The sequence below is a fragment of the Mirounga leonina genome, unplaced genomic scaffold (assembly GCF_011800145.1).
Source record: "Mirounga leonina isolate KUSES-001 unplaced genomic scaffold, KU_Mleo_1.0 Mir_170, whole genome shotgun sequence".
NCBI lineage: Eukaryota > Metazoa > Chordata > Mammalia > Carnivora > Phocidae > Mirounga > Mirounga leonina.
The window spans coordinates 34815830-34830045 of NW_023270433.1; the positions used below are offsets into that span (position 1 = coordinate 34815830).

At 40.2% G+C, this 14216-nt stretch overlaps 1 protein-coding gene across 3 annotated transcripts in view; it reads left to right on the forward strand.

The window, feature by feature from the left end:
• Nucleotides 1-209: 209 nt before the first annotated feature.
• Nucleotides 210-14216, forward strand: part of GNE (glucosamine (UDP-N-acetyl)-2-epimerase/N-acetylmannosamine kinase) — a 33406-nt gene continuing 19399 nt past the window's right edge. Inside the window, exons 1-3 of one of the 3 annotated variants that reach the window (XM_035016310.1) lie at nt 210-358; nt 5741-5946; nt 12350-12801. In XM_035016310.1, coding sequence (XP_034872201.1) covers nt 5783-5946; nt 12350-12801 — 616 coding nt within the window. In that variant the 5' untranslated portion in view covers nt 210-358; nt 5741-5782. Of the gene's footprint in view, nt 359-433; nt 671-2054; nt 2096-5740; nt 5947-12349; nt 12802-14216 lie in introns of those variants that run through there. The other 2 variants (XM_035016308.1, XM_035016309.1) reach the window with 2 other exon arrangements.

The following is a 14216-nucleotide window of genomic DNA, read 5'->3' on the forward strand; positions in this document are numbered from 1 at the left end:
AAAACGCGTCGGGGCGGTGAGCACACACTTGCCGGCCCGCCACGACAACGGAAGACACTCCGCCCTCCTCACCCGGCCCCTTCCAGAAACCGTTCGGCAAGAGGGTGGGGCCCGGGCGGGCGCAGCCAATCACAGGGTCGCTCTCAGGTTACGTAAGGGCGCGTTCGCCGATTCGGTGCTGGGGGTAGGCGTGCTGGGGCGTGCGGGGCTGGGGTCGAGACAAGAGTCCTCTACGCGCGTGGCCGACTTGCGGAAGCTGCGGGGGCGGACTTGCGCGGGCCCGCCTTCTGGTGCTGCGTTCAGCTCTCGCTCGCGAGGCGCGGCGGCGGCGTGCGGGGGAGCTGCGCGCCAGTGTCTGGTGAGAGCCCCGCGTCGGCCGGGACTCAGGGGACGGGCGGGGGAGAGCATCCTCCGGGCCCCCACGGCCTCCTTCTTTGACCCCTGCCTCGTGGCCTCCGCGGTCTGGCGGAGGCCTCGGACCTCCGCGTGTCCCCAGGCCCGCACAAGACCCGGGCCTCGCCTTGTCTTCCGCAGGCCTACGTGCCAGGGCCCCTCTGTATTCCCGTCACGGGCTCCGTCTTGTGGCCCATGGAGCAGACAGGTTCATTGCGGGCCCAGGGCGAGTAGCCGGCGGCCCGGAATGACTCCAACCCAGGGGCAGTGCTGTCCGGCAAGGAAGCAGGCTGTTCCTGGGAGATAGTGAGGGTTCTGTTACGGAGGTGCGCAAAGGAAGGCGGCGAGCTCCTTGACAGACAAGTTGCCCTGGGGTGTAAAGGGTTGAACTGAAAGATGATACTGAAGATCTGCGCCCAAGCCTGACTACGTTCTGAGTCTGGGCTTCCTTAGAAGTTTAATAGGCGTTTATCTTTTCGCCCAAATCTGAGCACACCCGTTAAATTGTTAGAGCACGATAAAGTATTGTCTTCTCTGAAAGAGAGGAGGGGTGCAGTTTAGCATCTGTAGAGGCTCTGGAAGAAGCCAAAGGAAATTACAGCTCAGGAATAGGTTTGTGAATTTCAGGCCGTTTTTATATAGCCCCTTCTTAATCCTGAGTCTCATCCCCGCTGCGCGGAGAGAAGAGTGATCGGTCATGTTCTTTTCATTGCTATGGGGCCTGGCAGGAGCTGGCACAAAGGTCCATGGATGTTAATGATCGGATATTAGGCAAACACTGGATGTGGCAGTATCCTGCGTTCTGGGTTTGATTTTTGGTTCTGGCAATTATTAAATGTGATTTGGGGCAAGTAAATTATTTTGGCTGTACCTCAGTGTCCCCCTCTGTAAAATGGGGCTAGTGAGAGGGCTGTCAGGATGAGATGGTTAATGCTTATGAAGCTCTTAACACAGTGCGTAGCACCTCAGAAATACCTCTCAAATGTTTGCTGTTAGGGTTTCCCTGCTCAGTGATTGCTTGAGCCAAATGTTTGTGAGTCTTTTTCCACAGTGGAGTGGAATATTATTCTGGAAAGTGTTGAATACCTTTTGTCAGTATTTAAAATGGTCAGTCTTGAGAGAATGCAGGAAGTGGTCTTTAAGAATTGGGTTTCTCAGAGATTGCCAGTGAATTCAAGATGAAAAGCATACTTCTCTGGCATTTATCTGTATTTTAGTTACAATTTTGGAATTGATAGGTGAAATGGGGGCAAATATCCAATTCCTCCTGACTTTCTGAGCTTTAGGCTTGAGGGGACTATGGACAACATACCTACTTCATAATACCTGTTTAAAAGAGTTCTTGTTTTTAAGAATGAAAATTTCAAATGTGCTTAAAAGGACAGAAGACAGTATGACACCTTGTACCAGTCACCAAGATTTAACATATTAATAGGTTACCATGTTTGTTTCACATTTCTGCTTATGGTATGATTTTTTATTTTTTTATTTATTTTTATTTATTTATTTTTTAAAAGATTTTATTTATTTATTTGACAGAGAGATAGCGAGAGCAGGAACACAAGCAGGGGGAGTGGGAGAGGGAGAAGCAGGCTTCCCGCCGAGCAGGGAGCCCGATGTGGGACTCGATCCCAGGACCCTGGGATCATGACCTGAGCCGAAGGCAGACGCTTAACGACTGAGCCACCCAGGCGCCCCTATGGTATGATTTTTTAAAAAATAAATGTTAGCTAAAGCCTGAAAAGCCCCATTTTTCTTTTCCTTCCCTCCCTCTCCAGAGGTAACTGCTTTCCTGAGTTGGCGTGGAACTTTAGATCAATAAACAACATACAGTAATGTTTTATAAATTTAAAAAAACTTACAAAAAATGGTACCCTATTGTAACTAACTTTTTAGAATTTGCTGTTTTCCTCTAATGTTCTGTTTCTGAGATTTATTAATATAGACAAATACAGACATAGTCCATACATTTTAATTGCTGTCTGGTATTCCATCATGTAAAGAATCGAGTTTTATATTGTTTGCTTTACATTGTACTTTATGCAACTTAAATTTGTCCTATTACAGTTTAAGTCCATTTTGCCACTCATTATTTTGCCATTTATTCATTCTATACTGGTCATGGGGACTCTGATCATAGTTCTCAGTATAAAAATGTATCTTTGGGTATGACCTCTTATCCAGAGCAAATAGTAATGTATACTGGGCTGAGAAAAAAATTTACTAATTTTGTTTTCGGGGATTCTATTTGGAAAAGTGAATTAGTTAAGATCTTTTATGTGGCCTGGTGTCAGGTACTAGGTTTAAGGTTTCTAAAAATTAGAGACAGGGTCTTGCTCAGTTCTGTGTCTCAGCTTTCTTTATAGTGCTCTGCACAGAGTAGATACTAAATGTTTGTGACATTGATTATTTCTACTTCTGGGTCTCTCATAACCCTTCATATGTTTAAAGAGATGGCCAGCAATTTTCAAAACTTTGCACTTTTAGTTTTGATATTTCCAGTGACTTTAGACTTTGCCATTTTCCCATTCAATTCAGAAACATAATTAAAAGCATTTTGAAAAGCAAGGTATGCAACATCAGTTTGTAGAATGTTATCAGTTGTATAATATATGCTGTATGTATTTATAAGCAAATACATCTGTATTTATATATGCCTGGTTTACCTATAAAAGTATAGATGAGAAACTAGTAACTCATAGCTTCCAGGGAGAAGTATGTGGCTGGGGAACACAGATGAGAAGACTGTTTGCTATATAGCCTCTTGTGATTTCTCAGTTTTAAACCATGCGAAAGTACTCCCTAAGAAAAAGTTAAAATTATTTTTAAAAACCCCAAACTTCTCTCCTTAAAGAGGCATTTTACCATATTTTAAAGACTTAAGTTCTTTCCTGAAAAAAACTTTGTGGTCTTAGTAACATTTTTGCCTTTTCATAGTTGGTTTATTTGGCTAGCTTACTCTGTTTTGGTAGAATAACCTTTGAGTTACTTGGTAAATACTAAACATTTTAGTATTGCGAGGCAGAGTTTATGTTCTTTTAAAATAAAAACAAATTGACCAACCGTGAATGATTTGCCTCACCCAGCAAGTTGAATATCACCAACAATTTATTCAGCTCAAATTTAATGATCAGTGAAGGAAGGATTATTTATAAGAACATTTAAGACAACCATTTTTGGAAAAATATTTTTGTCTTTAATGATTAGGGAGTGCTTAGATCTAATGAATACAACTCTCTTGACAGAATGCCTATATCATTATATCATAAATGCTTTCTGTTGGGTGGAATTAGCTTTTACTGGAGATTGTTGAGTTCAGAATGGGCCTAATGATGGGGCAGTTTGTGTACTCACAGAAGTTTGAGCCTAATAGAGATGAGATGGCAGCCGATGAGATTTCCAGTGGGTTTTAGAGTTTACACTGATCTAACGGGCAGCTCCCCTTCTACTGGCATCCTTACTCAAGCTTCTTTGTATTCCTGATTGCAAACTCTAAATATTGACACACTTCCTGAAGCAAAAGCATTGAATCTGTGAGGTGGAATTTTACATTGATATAGAGAAGTTTAAATGCTCCATAAAACATCTCTTATCCCTTGCCCCTGATTTTTACTTTGAATGGAGGGTATAGATGGCAGGAGGGAGGGCGGGCGTGGGCAGAATAGTTGAGCAACAGTATATATGTGTTTGGTAGGGCCATAGTGCTCAGAGGAAGGCAGCAGCTAAAAGGGGTGAGGTGAAGAGGAACTGAAGTTTAGGTAGAGGTTTTAACAAAGCGGCAACACTTAGACTGAGTTTTGAAGATGAGGAGCCCAGGCCAGAGGGAAAGGAAGTTTTACCTAGAGGTGCATACGTCTAGAGAGGCACAGAGATTTGGAGACTCACTGGTTGAACGCAGGTACTTGGTATGGCTTTGGCACAGAGTAAGGGTAATTGTAGGTCAAGGAGAAGTGGTTGGAAAGATGGGATAGGTCCAGATCAGATTTGGACTTTATTCATAGGTTGTGTATTCTGTTGAGCATGATAATCAAATTTGTGAACTTTGGAAAGATCACTCTGAAAGTCTGTGGGAGGCAGGGCAAGACTAGAGATAGGCAAACTACTTTGGCAGTTGTTAACAATGGTTCAGACCTAAAATGAGAGGTTAGACTAGGGGGTGTCCAGGTAGGGATAAAGAGGAGGAGCTAGATTTGAAAGATATTCAGGAGGTGGAGGGGCGCCTGGGTGGCTCAGTCAGTTAAGCGTCTGACTCCATCTCAGCTCTGGTCTTGATCTCAGGGTTGTGAGTTCAAGCCCTGCATTGGGCTCCACGCTGGGCATGGAACCTACTTAAAAAAAAAAATTCAGGAGGTGGAATTGACAGGGTTTAGGAGGTACAGAGTAAGGGACGGAGAAGACAAGGATGTTAAGGGTCAAGGCATTTGGATGAATGGAAATTCATAACTGAGTTAGAGAACAAGGAAGGAGGAACAGAAATGAGGAAAAAAATAAGTTCGGTTTGGGCCATTGACTTTAAGGTGTGTATGGGTCAGGAGATACCTGGTAGGCATTTGGAATTGTCCGAAGTTTGTAGGCAATGGCTATAGGGACTAATGAGGCCTTGAAGGTAGGGTTTTTTATTTTTTCTCTTCCTCAACACTAATCACGGTGCTTTGTATATAGTGGGTATTTAGTGTGAGGGTGAATAGATCTTATCCCTTATAAGATGTGATCTTGAATCTTGGGGAAGTAATTTCCTCTCTCAAGACCTGTGTTTCCCTTTCTGTAAGAGAGGGAGTTGAACTAGATCAGTTGTTTTCAGTAGTCTGGTATGTTGGGATCAGTAGTGAGGTATGGTGAGTAATTTCTAACTAATAAAGAGCTGATGTTTGCTTGCCTTTTAAATGGGAGCTGATCTATGTCACTGTTTCTTAATTGCATTCCAGTGTGTTTTCTTAAGTGTGAGAGAAAGGGGTGGAATTAGTTGGCAGGAATTTCCTAGCTCTGGATATACCAGTGGGTGTGTCACATAGCAGCAGGGGTGGAAAAAAAGGTTAAGAAGCACTGTATTAAATGGTGGTTAAAAGGCTTAGAACTAGGGGCGCCTACGTGGCTCAGTTGTTAAGCATCTGCCTTCGGCCTAGGTCATGATCCCAGGGTCCTCGGATCGCATTGCGCTCCCTGCTCTGCAGGGAGCCTGCTTCCCCCTCTCCCACTCCTCCTGCTTGTATTCCCTCTCTCGCAGTGTCTCTCTCAGTCAAATAAATAAAATCTTAAAAAAAAAAAAAAAAAGGCTTTAGAAAATTCTGTGTTTATGTCTACGATGTATCATTCTGTTGATAAATAATTTTTATTTTTGCAACTTTAGGAACTCTATTTTAATAACCTCTCAAAACAAAAGAAACAAGTCATGGAGAAGAATGGGAATAACAGAAAGCTTCGGGTTTGCGTTGCTACTTGCAACCGTGCTGATTATTCTAAACTTGCCCCGATCATGTTTGGCATTAAAATGGAACCTGAGTTCTTTGAACTTGATGTGGTGGTACTTGGCTCTCACCTGATAGATGACTACGGGTAAGATGAAAGCATTTTCTTACGATATTCTTCATTGCAACATGGTGTACTAGAGAGAGCTTGGATCTTGTGGCCATGTGGACCTATCTTCAAATCCCGGTCTCCCTCTTAGTTTTTATATGGCCTTGGAGAAGTTGCATCTTCAGGTTCCTCAGTTATAAAATGGAGTGAAAACCTATGGTGTAGGTTACTGTGAAGAATGGAGGCAGTGATAGAAAGTGGCCATCGCAGTGTAGCTGCTTAATAGGTGCTTGATAAATGATAGCTATAAATATTTTTATTATTACTTGTTACATTCAGGAGAAATGCCACTTATAAATATATGTTGTGTGACTCTAATAATGTAACTTCCTGTAATATGTTTTGTGAGTTCTAATGGTACTACTTTCTTAAAACTCGTGTATAGATTGACAGCATACAAAGTAGTAGATATGAAACAAGATTTTAAAAATCTAATTTACAAGATAAATTTGTTATATTGCCATTGGTATTTATTTTGGTGTTTGTCATTAGGTTTGTTATTGGTCACAGTCTAAATTTGAAAAATGAAAGTTGGGAAATCTTTGAGGGAACAGAATGTTTAAACCAAAAATGAACATTCATTTTGTTCTGGGTAATAAAGTGGCATTTAGTGCACTCTTGTGGCATAAAAACATAATGCAGCTTCCAAAGATGGTCAGTAATACCATATTATATATGAAAGAAGCTTGTGTTAAAGTAAAATTGCCTTTTCAGACTATTCTGTAAAAGCAAGGCAATAACAACAACAAAAGCAAACAAAAACCTGCCTCTAAAAACCAGTTTTCTCTAAGAAAATACTTAAAGGGTAGAGGAGAAACTGATGCATAGCTCAAAAATCCATAGGTTTTAAAAATATGAAATGAATTCTGGCTATCTAAGAAAATCCACTGGGTTTTCTTACATAGGACAAAGTAGAAGGAAAATTTTAGCTAGAGCCTGAAATGAAATGTAAGTGTGTTCTTTTACTTCTTTGAGAAAAGTTTGATGGGAAGATTAGTAGGACAGAGGCTCTCAAGGAAATTGTGTTGCGTTTTCCTGTCTGCCACAGTAAGTAAGAGTGGAAAGGCAGTATTTGTCTCGTGAGACTGTTAAATAGGACTCTTGACTGGTACTTAACGGAAAAGTCATGTAAAGTACATTCTAACATAAGTTGGTTGCTACTGGGAGAGGAACTGGATGACTGGGAGACAAAAGTGAGAGGGTAGCCTTTTCACTAGAGAACCTTTTGTATCTTAAATTTTAAATCATGTGCATGTATTATCTGTATTTCAAACACATTAAAACAAAAAAAAAAGCTACCCTCTATTTCAACTACTTGTATACTTAAAAAAAAAACCCCAGCATTTTTATACTCTTTAAGAACTGGGTGAAAAAGGAAATCAAATAAGTAACAACAGACTAGTTAGAAATTCATTTGTTCATTTATTTCATGTGAGTACGTGATACAAAATATTAAAACATTTTAGAGTAATTTTAGGTCTACAGCAAATTTGAGCAGAAGGTACCGGCGTTACCCTGTATACCTCTCTGCCTCCACACATGCCTAATATCCCCCATTATCAGTGTTAGCCCTCCACCTCCAGGGGTACATTTCTTTACATTACATTTTGAGAGAGAGAGCATGCGCGTGCACAAATGTGGGGAGGGAGGCAGAGGGAATCCTAAGCAGGCTCCACACGCAACGTGGAGCCCAATGTGGAGCTTGATCTCATGACCCCAAGATTATACCTGAGCTGAAATCAAGAGTCCAATGCTTAACCGACTGAGCCACCCAGGCACCCACCCAGGTGGTGTAAATTCTGTATGTTTGGACAAATGTATAATGACTCGTATCTGCCATTATAGTGTCAGAATTGTTTCACTGCCCTAAAAATGTGTTCTATAACTATCTCCATAGATTTTACCATCTCTGTAGATTTGCCTTTTCCAGAATGTCATGTAGTTGGAATCATATAGTATGTAGCCACTCAGATTGGTTTCTTTCACTTAGTAATATGCATTTAAGTCTCCATGTTTCCATGTATTTCCATGGCTTGATAGTCCTTTTATTTTATTTTATTTTTTTAATTATTTATTTGAGAGAGAGTGGGAGAGAGAGAGAACAAGAGCAAGGGGAAGGAGCAGAGGGAGAGGCAGACTCTCTGCTGAGCAGGGGGTCCGATGCGGGACTCAATCCCAGGACCCTGGGATCATGACCCGAGCTGAAGGTAGATGATTAACCGACTGCACCCAGGCGCCCTTGATAGTCCTTTTTAGCACTGAATAGTCCATTTTCTGGATTTACCATAGTTTACTTATTCATTCATCTACTTGGGTATCTTAGTTACTTCCAAGTTTAGGCATTTATGAATAAAGCTGCTGCAAATATCCGTTTTTCAGTTTTGTGTGGACATAAGTTTTTTAGCTCCTTTGGGAAATACCAAGGAACCTGATTGCTGGCTTGTGTGGTAAGAATATCTTCAGTTTTATAAGAAACCACTGAGCTGTCTTCCAAAGTGGCTGTATCATTTTGTATTCAGGCCATCAATGAGTGAGTGTACCTGTTGCTCCACTGTGCTTGTCAGCATTTGGTGATATCAGTGTTCTGCTTTTGGCCATTCTGATAGGTGTGTAGCCGTATCTGTTTTAATTTGCATTTTCATGATGACATGTGATGTGGAGCATCTTTTCATATGCTTATCTGCCAATTTTACATTATCTTTTGTGAGGTGTCTGTTAAGGTCTTTAAGGTCTTTAGTTCATTTTTAAGTCAGATTGTTTAAAAAAAATTTTTTTAAATAAAATACAAAAAGGGGTGCCTGGGTGGCTCAATTAAGCGTCTGACTCGTAATTTTGGATTAGGTCATGATCTCAGGGTCATGAGATCGAGTCCCATGTCAGGGTCTGTGCTGGGCGTGGAGTCTGCTTGAGATTCTCCCTCTCCCTCTACAGCCCCCCCCCCATCGTGCACAAGCAGGTGTGCACTCACTCTTTAAAAAAAAAAAAGTTGTTTTACTGTTGAGGTCTAAGCCCATGGACCAAACAAATTCTAAGGGAAATTAGAAAAATCTTTTGAACTGAATAATAAATATTATAGTATATCAAAATTTGTGGGTATAGATGAAGGAATGCTTGGAGGAAAAAATACTTCGGGTGAAAAGGAGTTTAGAGGGGCTCCTGGGTGGCTCAGATGGTTAAGCATCTGCCTTCGGCTCAGGTCATGATCCCAGGGTCCTGGGATTGAGCCCCGCATCGGGCTTCCTGCTCAGCAGGGAGTCTGCTTCTCCCTCTCCCTCTATCTACTGCTCCCCCTGCTTGTAATCTCTCACCCTTTCTGTCAAACAAATAAATAAAATCTTAAAAAAAAAAAAAAAAAAAAGTTTAGAGAGGCACCTGGGTGGGTCAGTCGGTTAAGTGTTTGGCATTTGAGGTTGTCCTTGGGCTTAGGCAGCCCCACATCAGGCTTTCTGCTCAATGGAGCCTGTTTCTCCCTCTCTCTCTCTGCCCACTGCTCCCCGTGCTTGTGCTCACACTCTCTCTGTCAAATAAATAAATAAAATCTTAAGAAAGTTTAGTTAGTGGTCTGTTTTCACTTTATTAAGCAAGAACAGGATGAGAAAACCCCTAAGTAAGTAGAAGGTAGGAAACGATGAAGAGTGGAAATCAATGACACACAAGTAGATTAAGCAAGAGAATTATACTTAAAAATATTAAGTTGACAAATTCCTAACAGAGCCTAAGAAAAAGGGAACACAGATTACCAATACAAGATGGCAAAGAAGATATCACTACTGATCTGATAGCCATTAAAAGAATAAAAGAATATTAGGCCAACAAAGTTGGCAATCAATTTATATAAACTGGAGAAAATCCTTGAAAAAACACTGCTTACCAAAATAACACAGAAGAAATAGAAAATATCTATAGCCCTGTATCAAAGAAATTGAATTCATTATCAAACACTTCCTATAAAAATTTCCTGTAAAAGCGATGTTGTCATTTATGAGTTCTATCAAACATTTAAGCAAGAAATAACATCAATCTTCTTAAGTTTTTAAGTTTAATTCTTGTACAGTTAAAATACAGGATCATATTAGTTTCACAATATAGTGATTCAACAATTCTTTACTCAGAGCTTGTTATAAGTATACTCTTTACTCCCCATGACCTATTCCCACCCCCCTTAACCATCAGTTTGTTTTTTACAGTTAAGAGTCTGCTTCTTGGGGTGCCTGGGTGGCACAGTTGGTTAAGCTTCTCACTCTTGGATTTGGCTCAGATTGTGATCTCAGGGTCATGAGGTCGAATCCTACGTCGGGCTCCACACACAGTGCAGAGTCTGCTTGAGTTTCTCTCTCCCTCTCCTGCTACCCCTCCCCCAATTCTCTCTCGTCTCTCTCTCTAAAATAAATCTTTAAAAAAAAAAGTATGCTTCTTGGTTTGTCTCTTTTTTTCCCTTTGTCTGGAAATAACACCAATCTTACATAGACTCTTAGAAAATAGAGGAGCAGGGAATTTTCCCAGATTGTTATATGAAGTCAGCATAATCTTGGGGTGCCTGGGTGGCTCAGTCGGGTAAGCATCTGCCTTTGGCTCAGGTCATGGTCCCAGGGTCCTGGGATCAAGCCCCACGATGGGCTCTCTGTTCAGCAGGGAGTCTGCTTCTCCCTCTACCCCTCCCCCCACATGTGCTCACTCTTGCTCTCAAAATCTTAAAAAAAAAGTCAGCATAATCTTGATAATAAAACCTGACAAAGACATTGTAAGAAAAAAAATTCAGACTGGTATCCCTTATGAACATAGACATAAAATAAAAAAAAATTAAATCACATCCAGCAATATAAAAAACAGATAATACATCATAACCAAGTGGGTTGATCTCAGGAAAATCAAGATAGATATAACATTTGAAAATCAGTGTTACTCACATATTAACAGAATATAGGGGAAGCACATATGATCATCTCAACAGATGTCAAAAAAGCATTTGACAAAATTAAATCAGTTATGATTAAAAAAAACCCAACTCTTAGCAGACTTTGGAATAGAAGGGAAATTCCACAATCTGATAAAGGCCATTGGTGGGAAAACCTATAGCTAACATAAAAGTAAGCTTTCCCCCTGAGGTAGAGAACAAGCACTTCAACTTGTGCTGGACATAACAGCCAGTGTGATAAAGTGAGAAATAGACAAAAAGACATAAAGATTGTCTTTGTTTAGAGACAACATGATAGTTTTATAGGAAAATTCCAGGGAATCTATAAGATGACTACTAGAACATCCACATGATGTAAAATGATGTATGTAAAGAATCTTTCATGATCTGGGAAAATATTGTATGAAATGGATTAAATAGATTATACAATTGTGTTCTCAACCATGTTAAAATGTACATAAAGTGGCTAGGAAAAAATGATTTACACTGGTATTGCTGAGTGGTAGGTTTAGGGACGATAATTTTATATTTTCCAATTAAAAATATAAAAATATAGAGTTACATTATATATGTTCTAAATATATATATATATTTAGGGGAAAAATCCGTATCTTTTAAAATCTATTCATAATAGGAAACCTTGAGGCATTGAGAATTGCTGCTGTTATTGAAGCATGAAACAGACTTGAAATTGTGTTTCATAGCCAAATTTTTTTAATTACAAAAAAAATGTGAGAGCGAGTGCAGGGGGAGGGGCAGAGAGAGAGGGAGCAGACTCCCTGCTGAGCGCAGAGCCAGACTCCCAGGACTCCTGGATCTTGACCTGAGCCGAAACCAAGAGTTGGCCACTTAAAACTGATTGAGCCACCCAGGCACCCTTCATAGCCAATTTAATGCTGTAAAATCTACATTTACACCCCATTCAGAATTATGGTGCATTAATGGTACAGTACAAATTCAGAAGATAATTTCCATTGCTCAGAAATTTATATTATAGTGACATGTCAGGTATCCTAATTTCCTTTTTTTTTGTATTAAAAAAAGCACTTTGCTTTTATAAGTAAGTTTTTTTAATTAGGTAGCATATTTCTTTTTAAAAAATGTGTAAAAAAGTCAACCACCAAAAACTTTGGTCTCTGTTTTAATAAAAAAAAATTCTCCTTCAGGTGTTTCTCTATCCAGGTATTGACCAGGGCACTAGTGAGACTCTGCAGGTGCTGAATGTGGTACATCTTGATCCGGGCTATGGCCACAGGGGTATTCATGTAAAATAATCAAGCGATTTGTACACTTACGATCTTTGCTTTTCAGTTTTTGTAAGTTATACTTCAGTTTGTCTATTTTAACGAGGAGATTTTAGAAAATATTTCTCCCTTCAGGGTTGATGTTAGATTGCTTTTTTCATATGTTTTTATGGCCCTGTGTTGAAGAACATTCTCTCATATCTTTATTTCTCTTCTGCTCTAGGAACACATACCGCATGATTGAACAAGATGACTTTGACATTAACACCAGGCTACACACAATTGTTAGAGGGGAAGATGAGGCAGCCATGGTAGAATCAGTGGGCTTGGCCCTAGTGAAGCTACCAGATGTCCTTAATCGCTTGAAGCCTGATATCATGATTGTTCATGGAGACAGGTTTGATGCCCTGGCTCTGGCTACATCTGCTGCCTTGATGAATATCCGAATCCTTCACATTGAAGGTGGGGAAGTCAGTGGGACCATTGATGATTCTATCCGACATGCCATAACAAAACTGGCTCATTATCATGTATGCTGCACCCGAAGTGCAGAGCAACATCTGATATCCATGTGTGAGGACCATGACCGCATCCTTCTGGCAGGCTGCCCTTCCTATGACAAGCTTCTCTCTGCCAAGAACAAAGACTACATGAGCATCATTCGGATGTGGTTAGGTATGTATCAAACTTTATTCAGTCTAATGGTTGTTTTTGTCCTCTTGGGTATGTTTCAGGTTTTTTTTTTTTTTTGAAACTATTGTAGGTAGAATATTCCATTAGAATTCGGAAGGCTAAAGTTTTCGTTCATAGATCTCACCCTATGGTATGACTTCACCTCTCTGAGACTCACCTTTTCTGTGGAATAGTCTTAATGGATTGAATTTTTTAAATCTGTGCTATAATTTGGGGCGCCTGGGGTGGCTCTGTCATTAAGCATCTGCCTTCGGCTCGGGTCAGTGATCCCGGAGTCCTGGGATGGAGCCCCGCATTGGGCTCCCTGCTCAGCGGGCTCCCTGCTCAGCTTGTGTTCCTGCTCTCGCTATCTCTCTCTCTCTATCGACTAAATAAATAAAATCTTTAAAAAAAAAAAAAATCTGTGCTATAATTTATAGAATGAATGCTTTTAATCCATTAAATATGCTGTGGGTAAATATTTAGTTACAAGGACAGATCCTGATATAACAACAAGGAGGGAAAAACAAGCTACAAAATTACATGTATAATAGGATGCCATTTTAATTAAAACTATAACATAATGGAAAGATTAGGAAGTATGTATACCAAATCATTTATAATGTTTATTTCTGGTTAGTAAGAGTTGTGTGTTTTGGTTTTTGTTTTCCTGTATTTTGTTTTTTGGAGAATGAAAAAACTTTTTTTTTAAAAGACTTATTTATTAGAGAGAGGGGGTGGTGGTGGGAGAGGGGCAAAGGGTAGAGGGAGAGAGCAAGAGAATCCCAAGCTGACTCCATGCTGAGCACAGAGCCCGACTTAGGGCTTGATCCCATGACCCTGAGAGCACGACCTGAGCTGAAACCAAGAGTTGGATGCTTAACTGACTGTGCCACCCAGGTGCCCCTGAAAAAACTATTTTTAATTTTAATGTCTTTCATAAGAGATTGTTGGAATACTCAGATAATGTTGAAAGCAGTAAGCTATAAGTACTTATTAACATAAGGGATTGTGGTGATTATAATTAAAGCAAAAGTCATAGTTGTACCGTTAGGATTATCTCTGTAAATAGCCTTAAGTTCTGAAATCTTCACTGATCAATGATCTAGCTTCCTGGAAATTATCTTTTTTGAATAAGAGGCAAAGGAAAGTTTTATAAACAGAATGTCAATTGCTTAATTTATAGTGAGAGTACTATCTAGAGGGCAAATCAAGACCAATCTTAGACATTTGGGACTCTGCTTTTTTAAGAGGTAGATCTATAGTATAATGAAATTAATGAATAGAAAATTGATTTAGTGTGGGGCACCTGGGTGGCTCAGTCGGTTAAGCCCCTGACTCTTGATCTCAGCTCAGGTCTTGATCTCAGGGTCATGAATTCAAGCCCTGTGTTGGGCTCCACACTGGGTGTGGAGCCT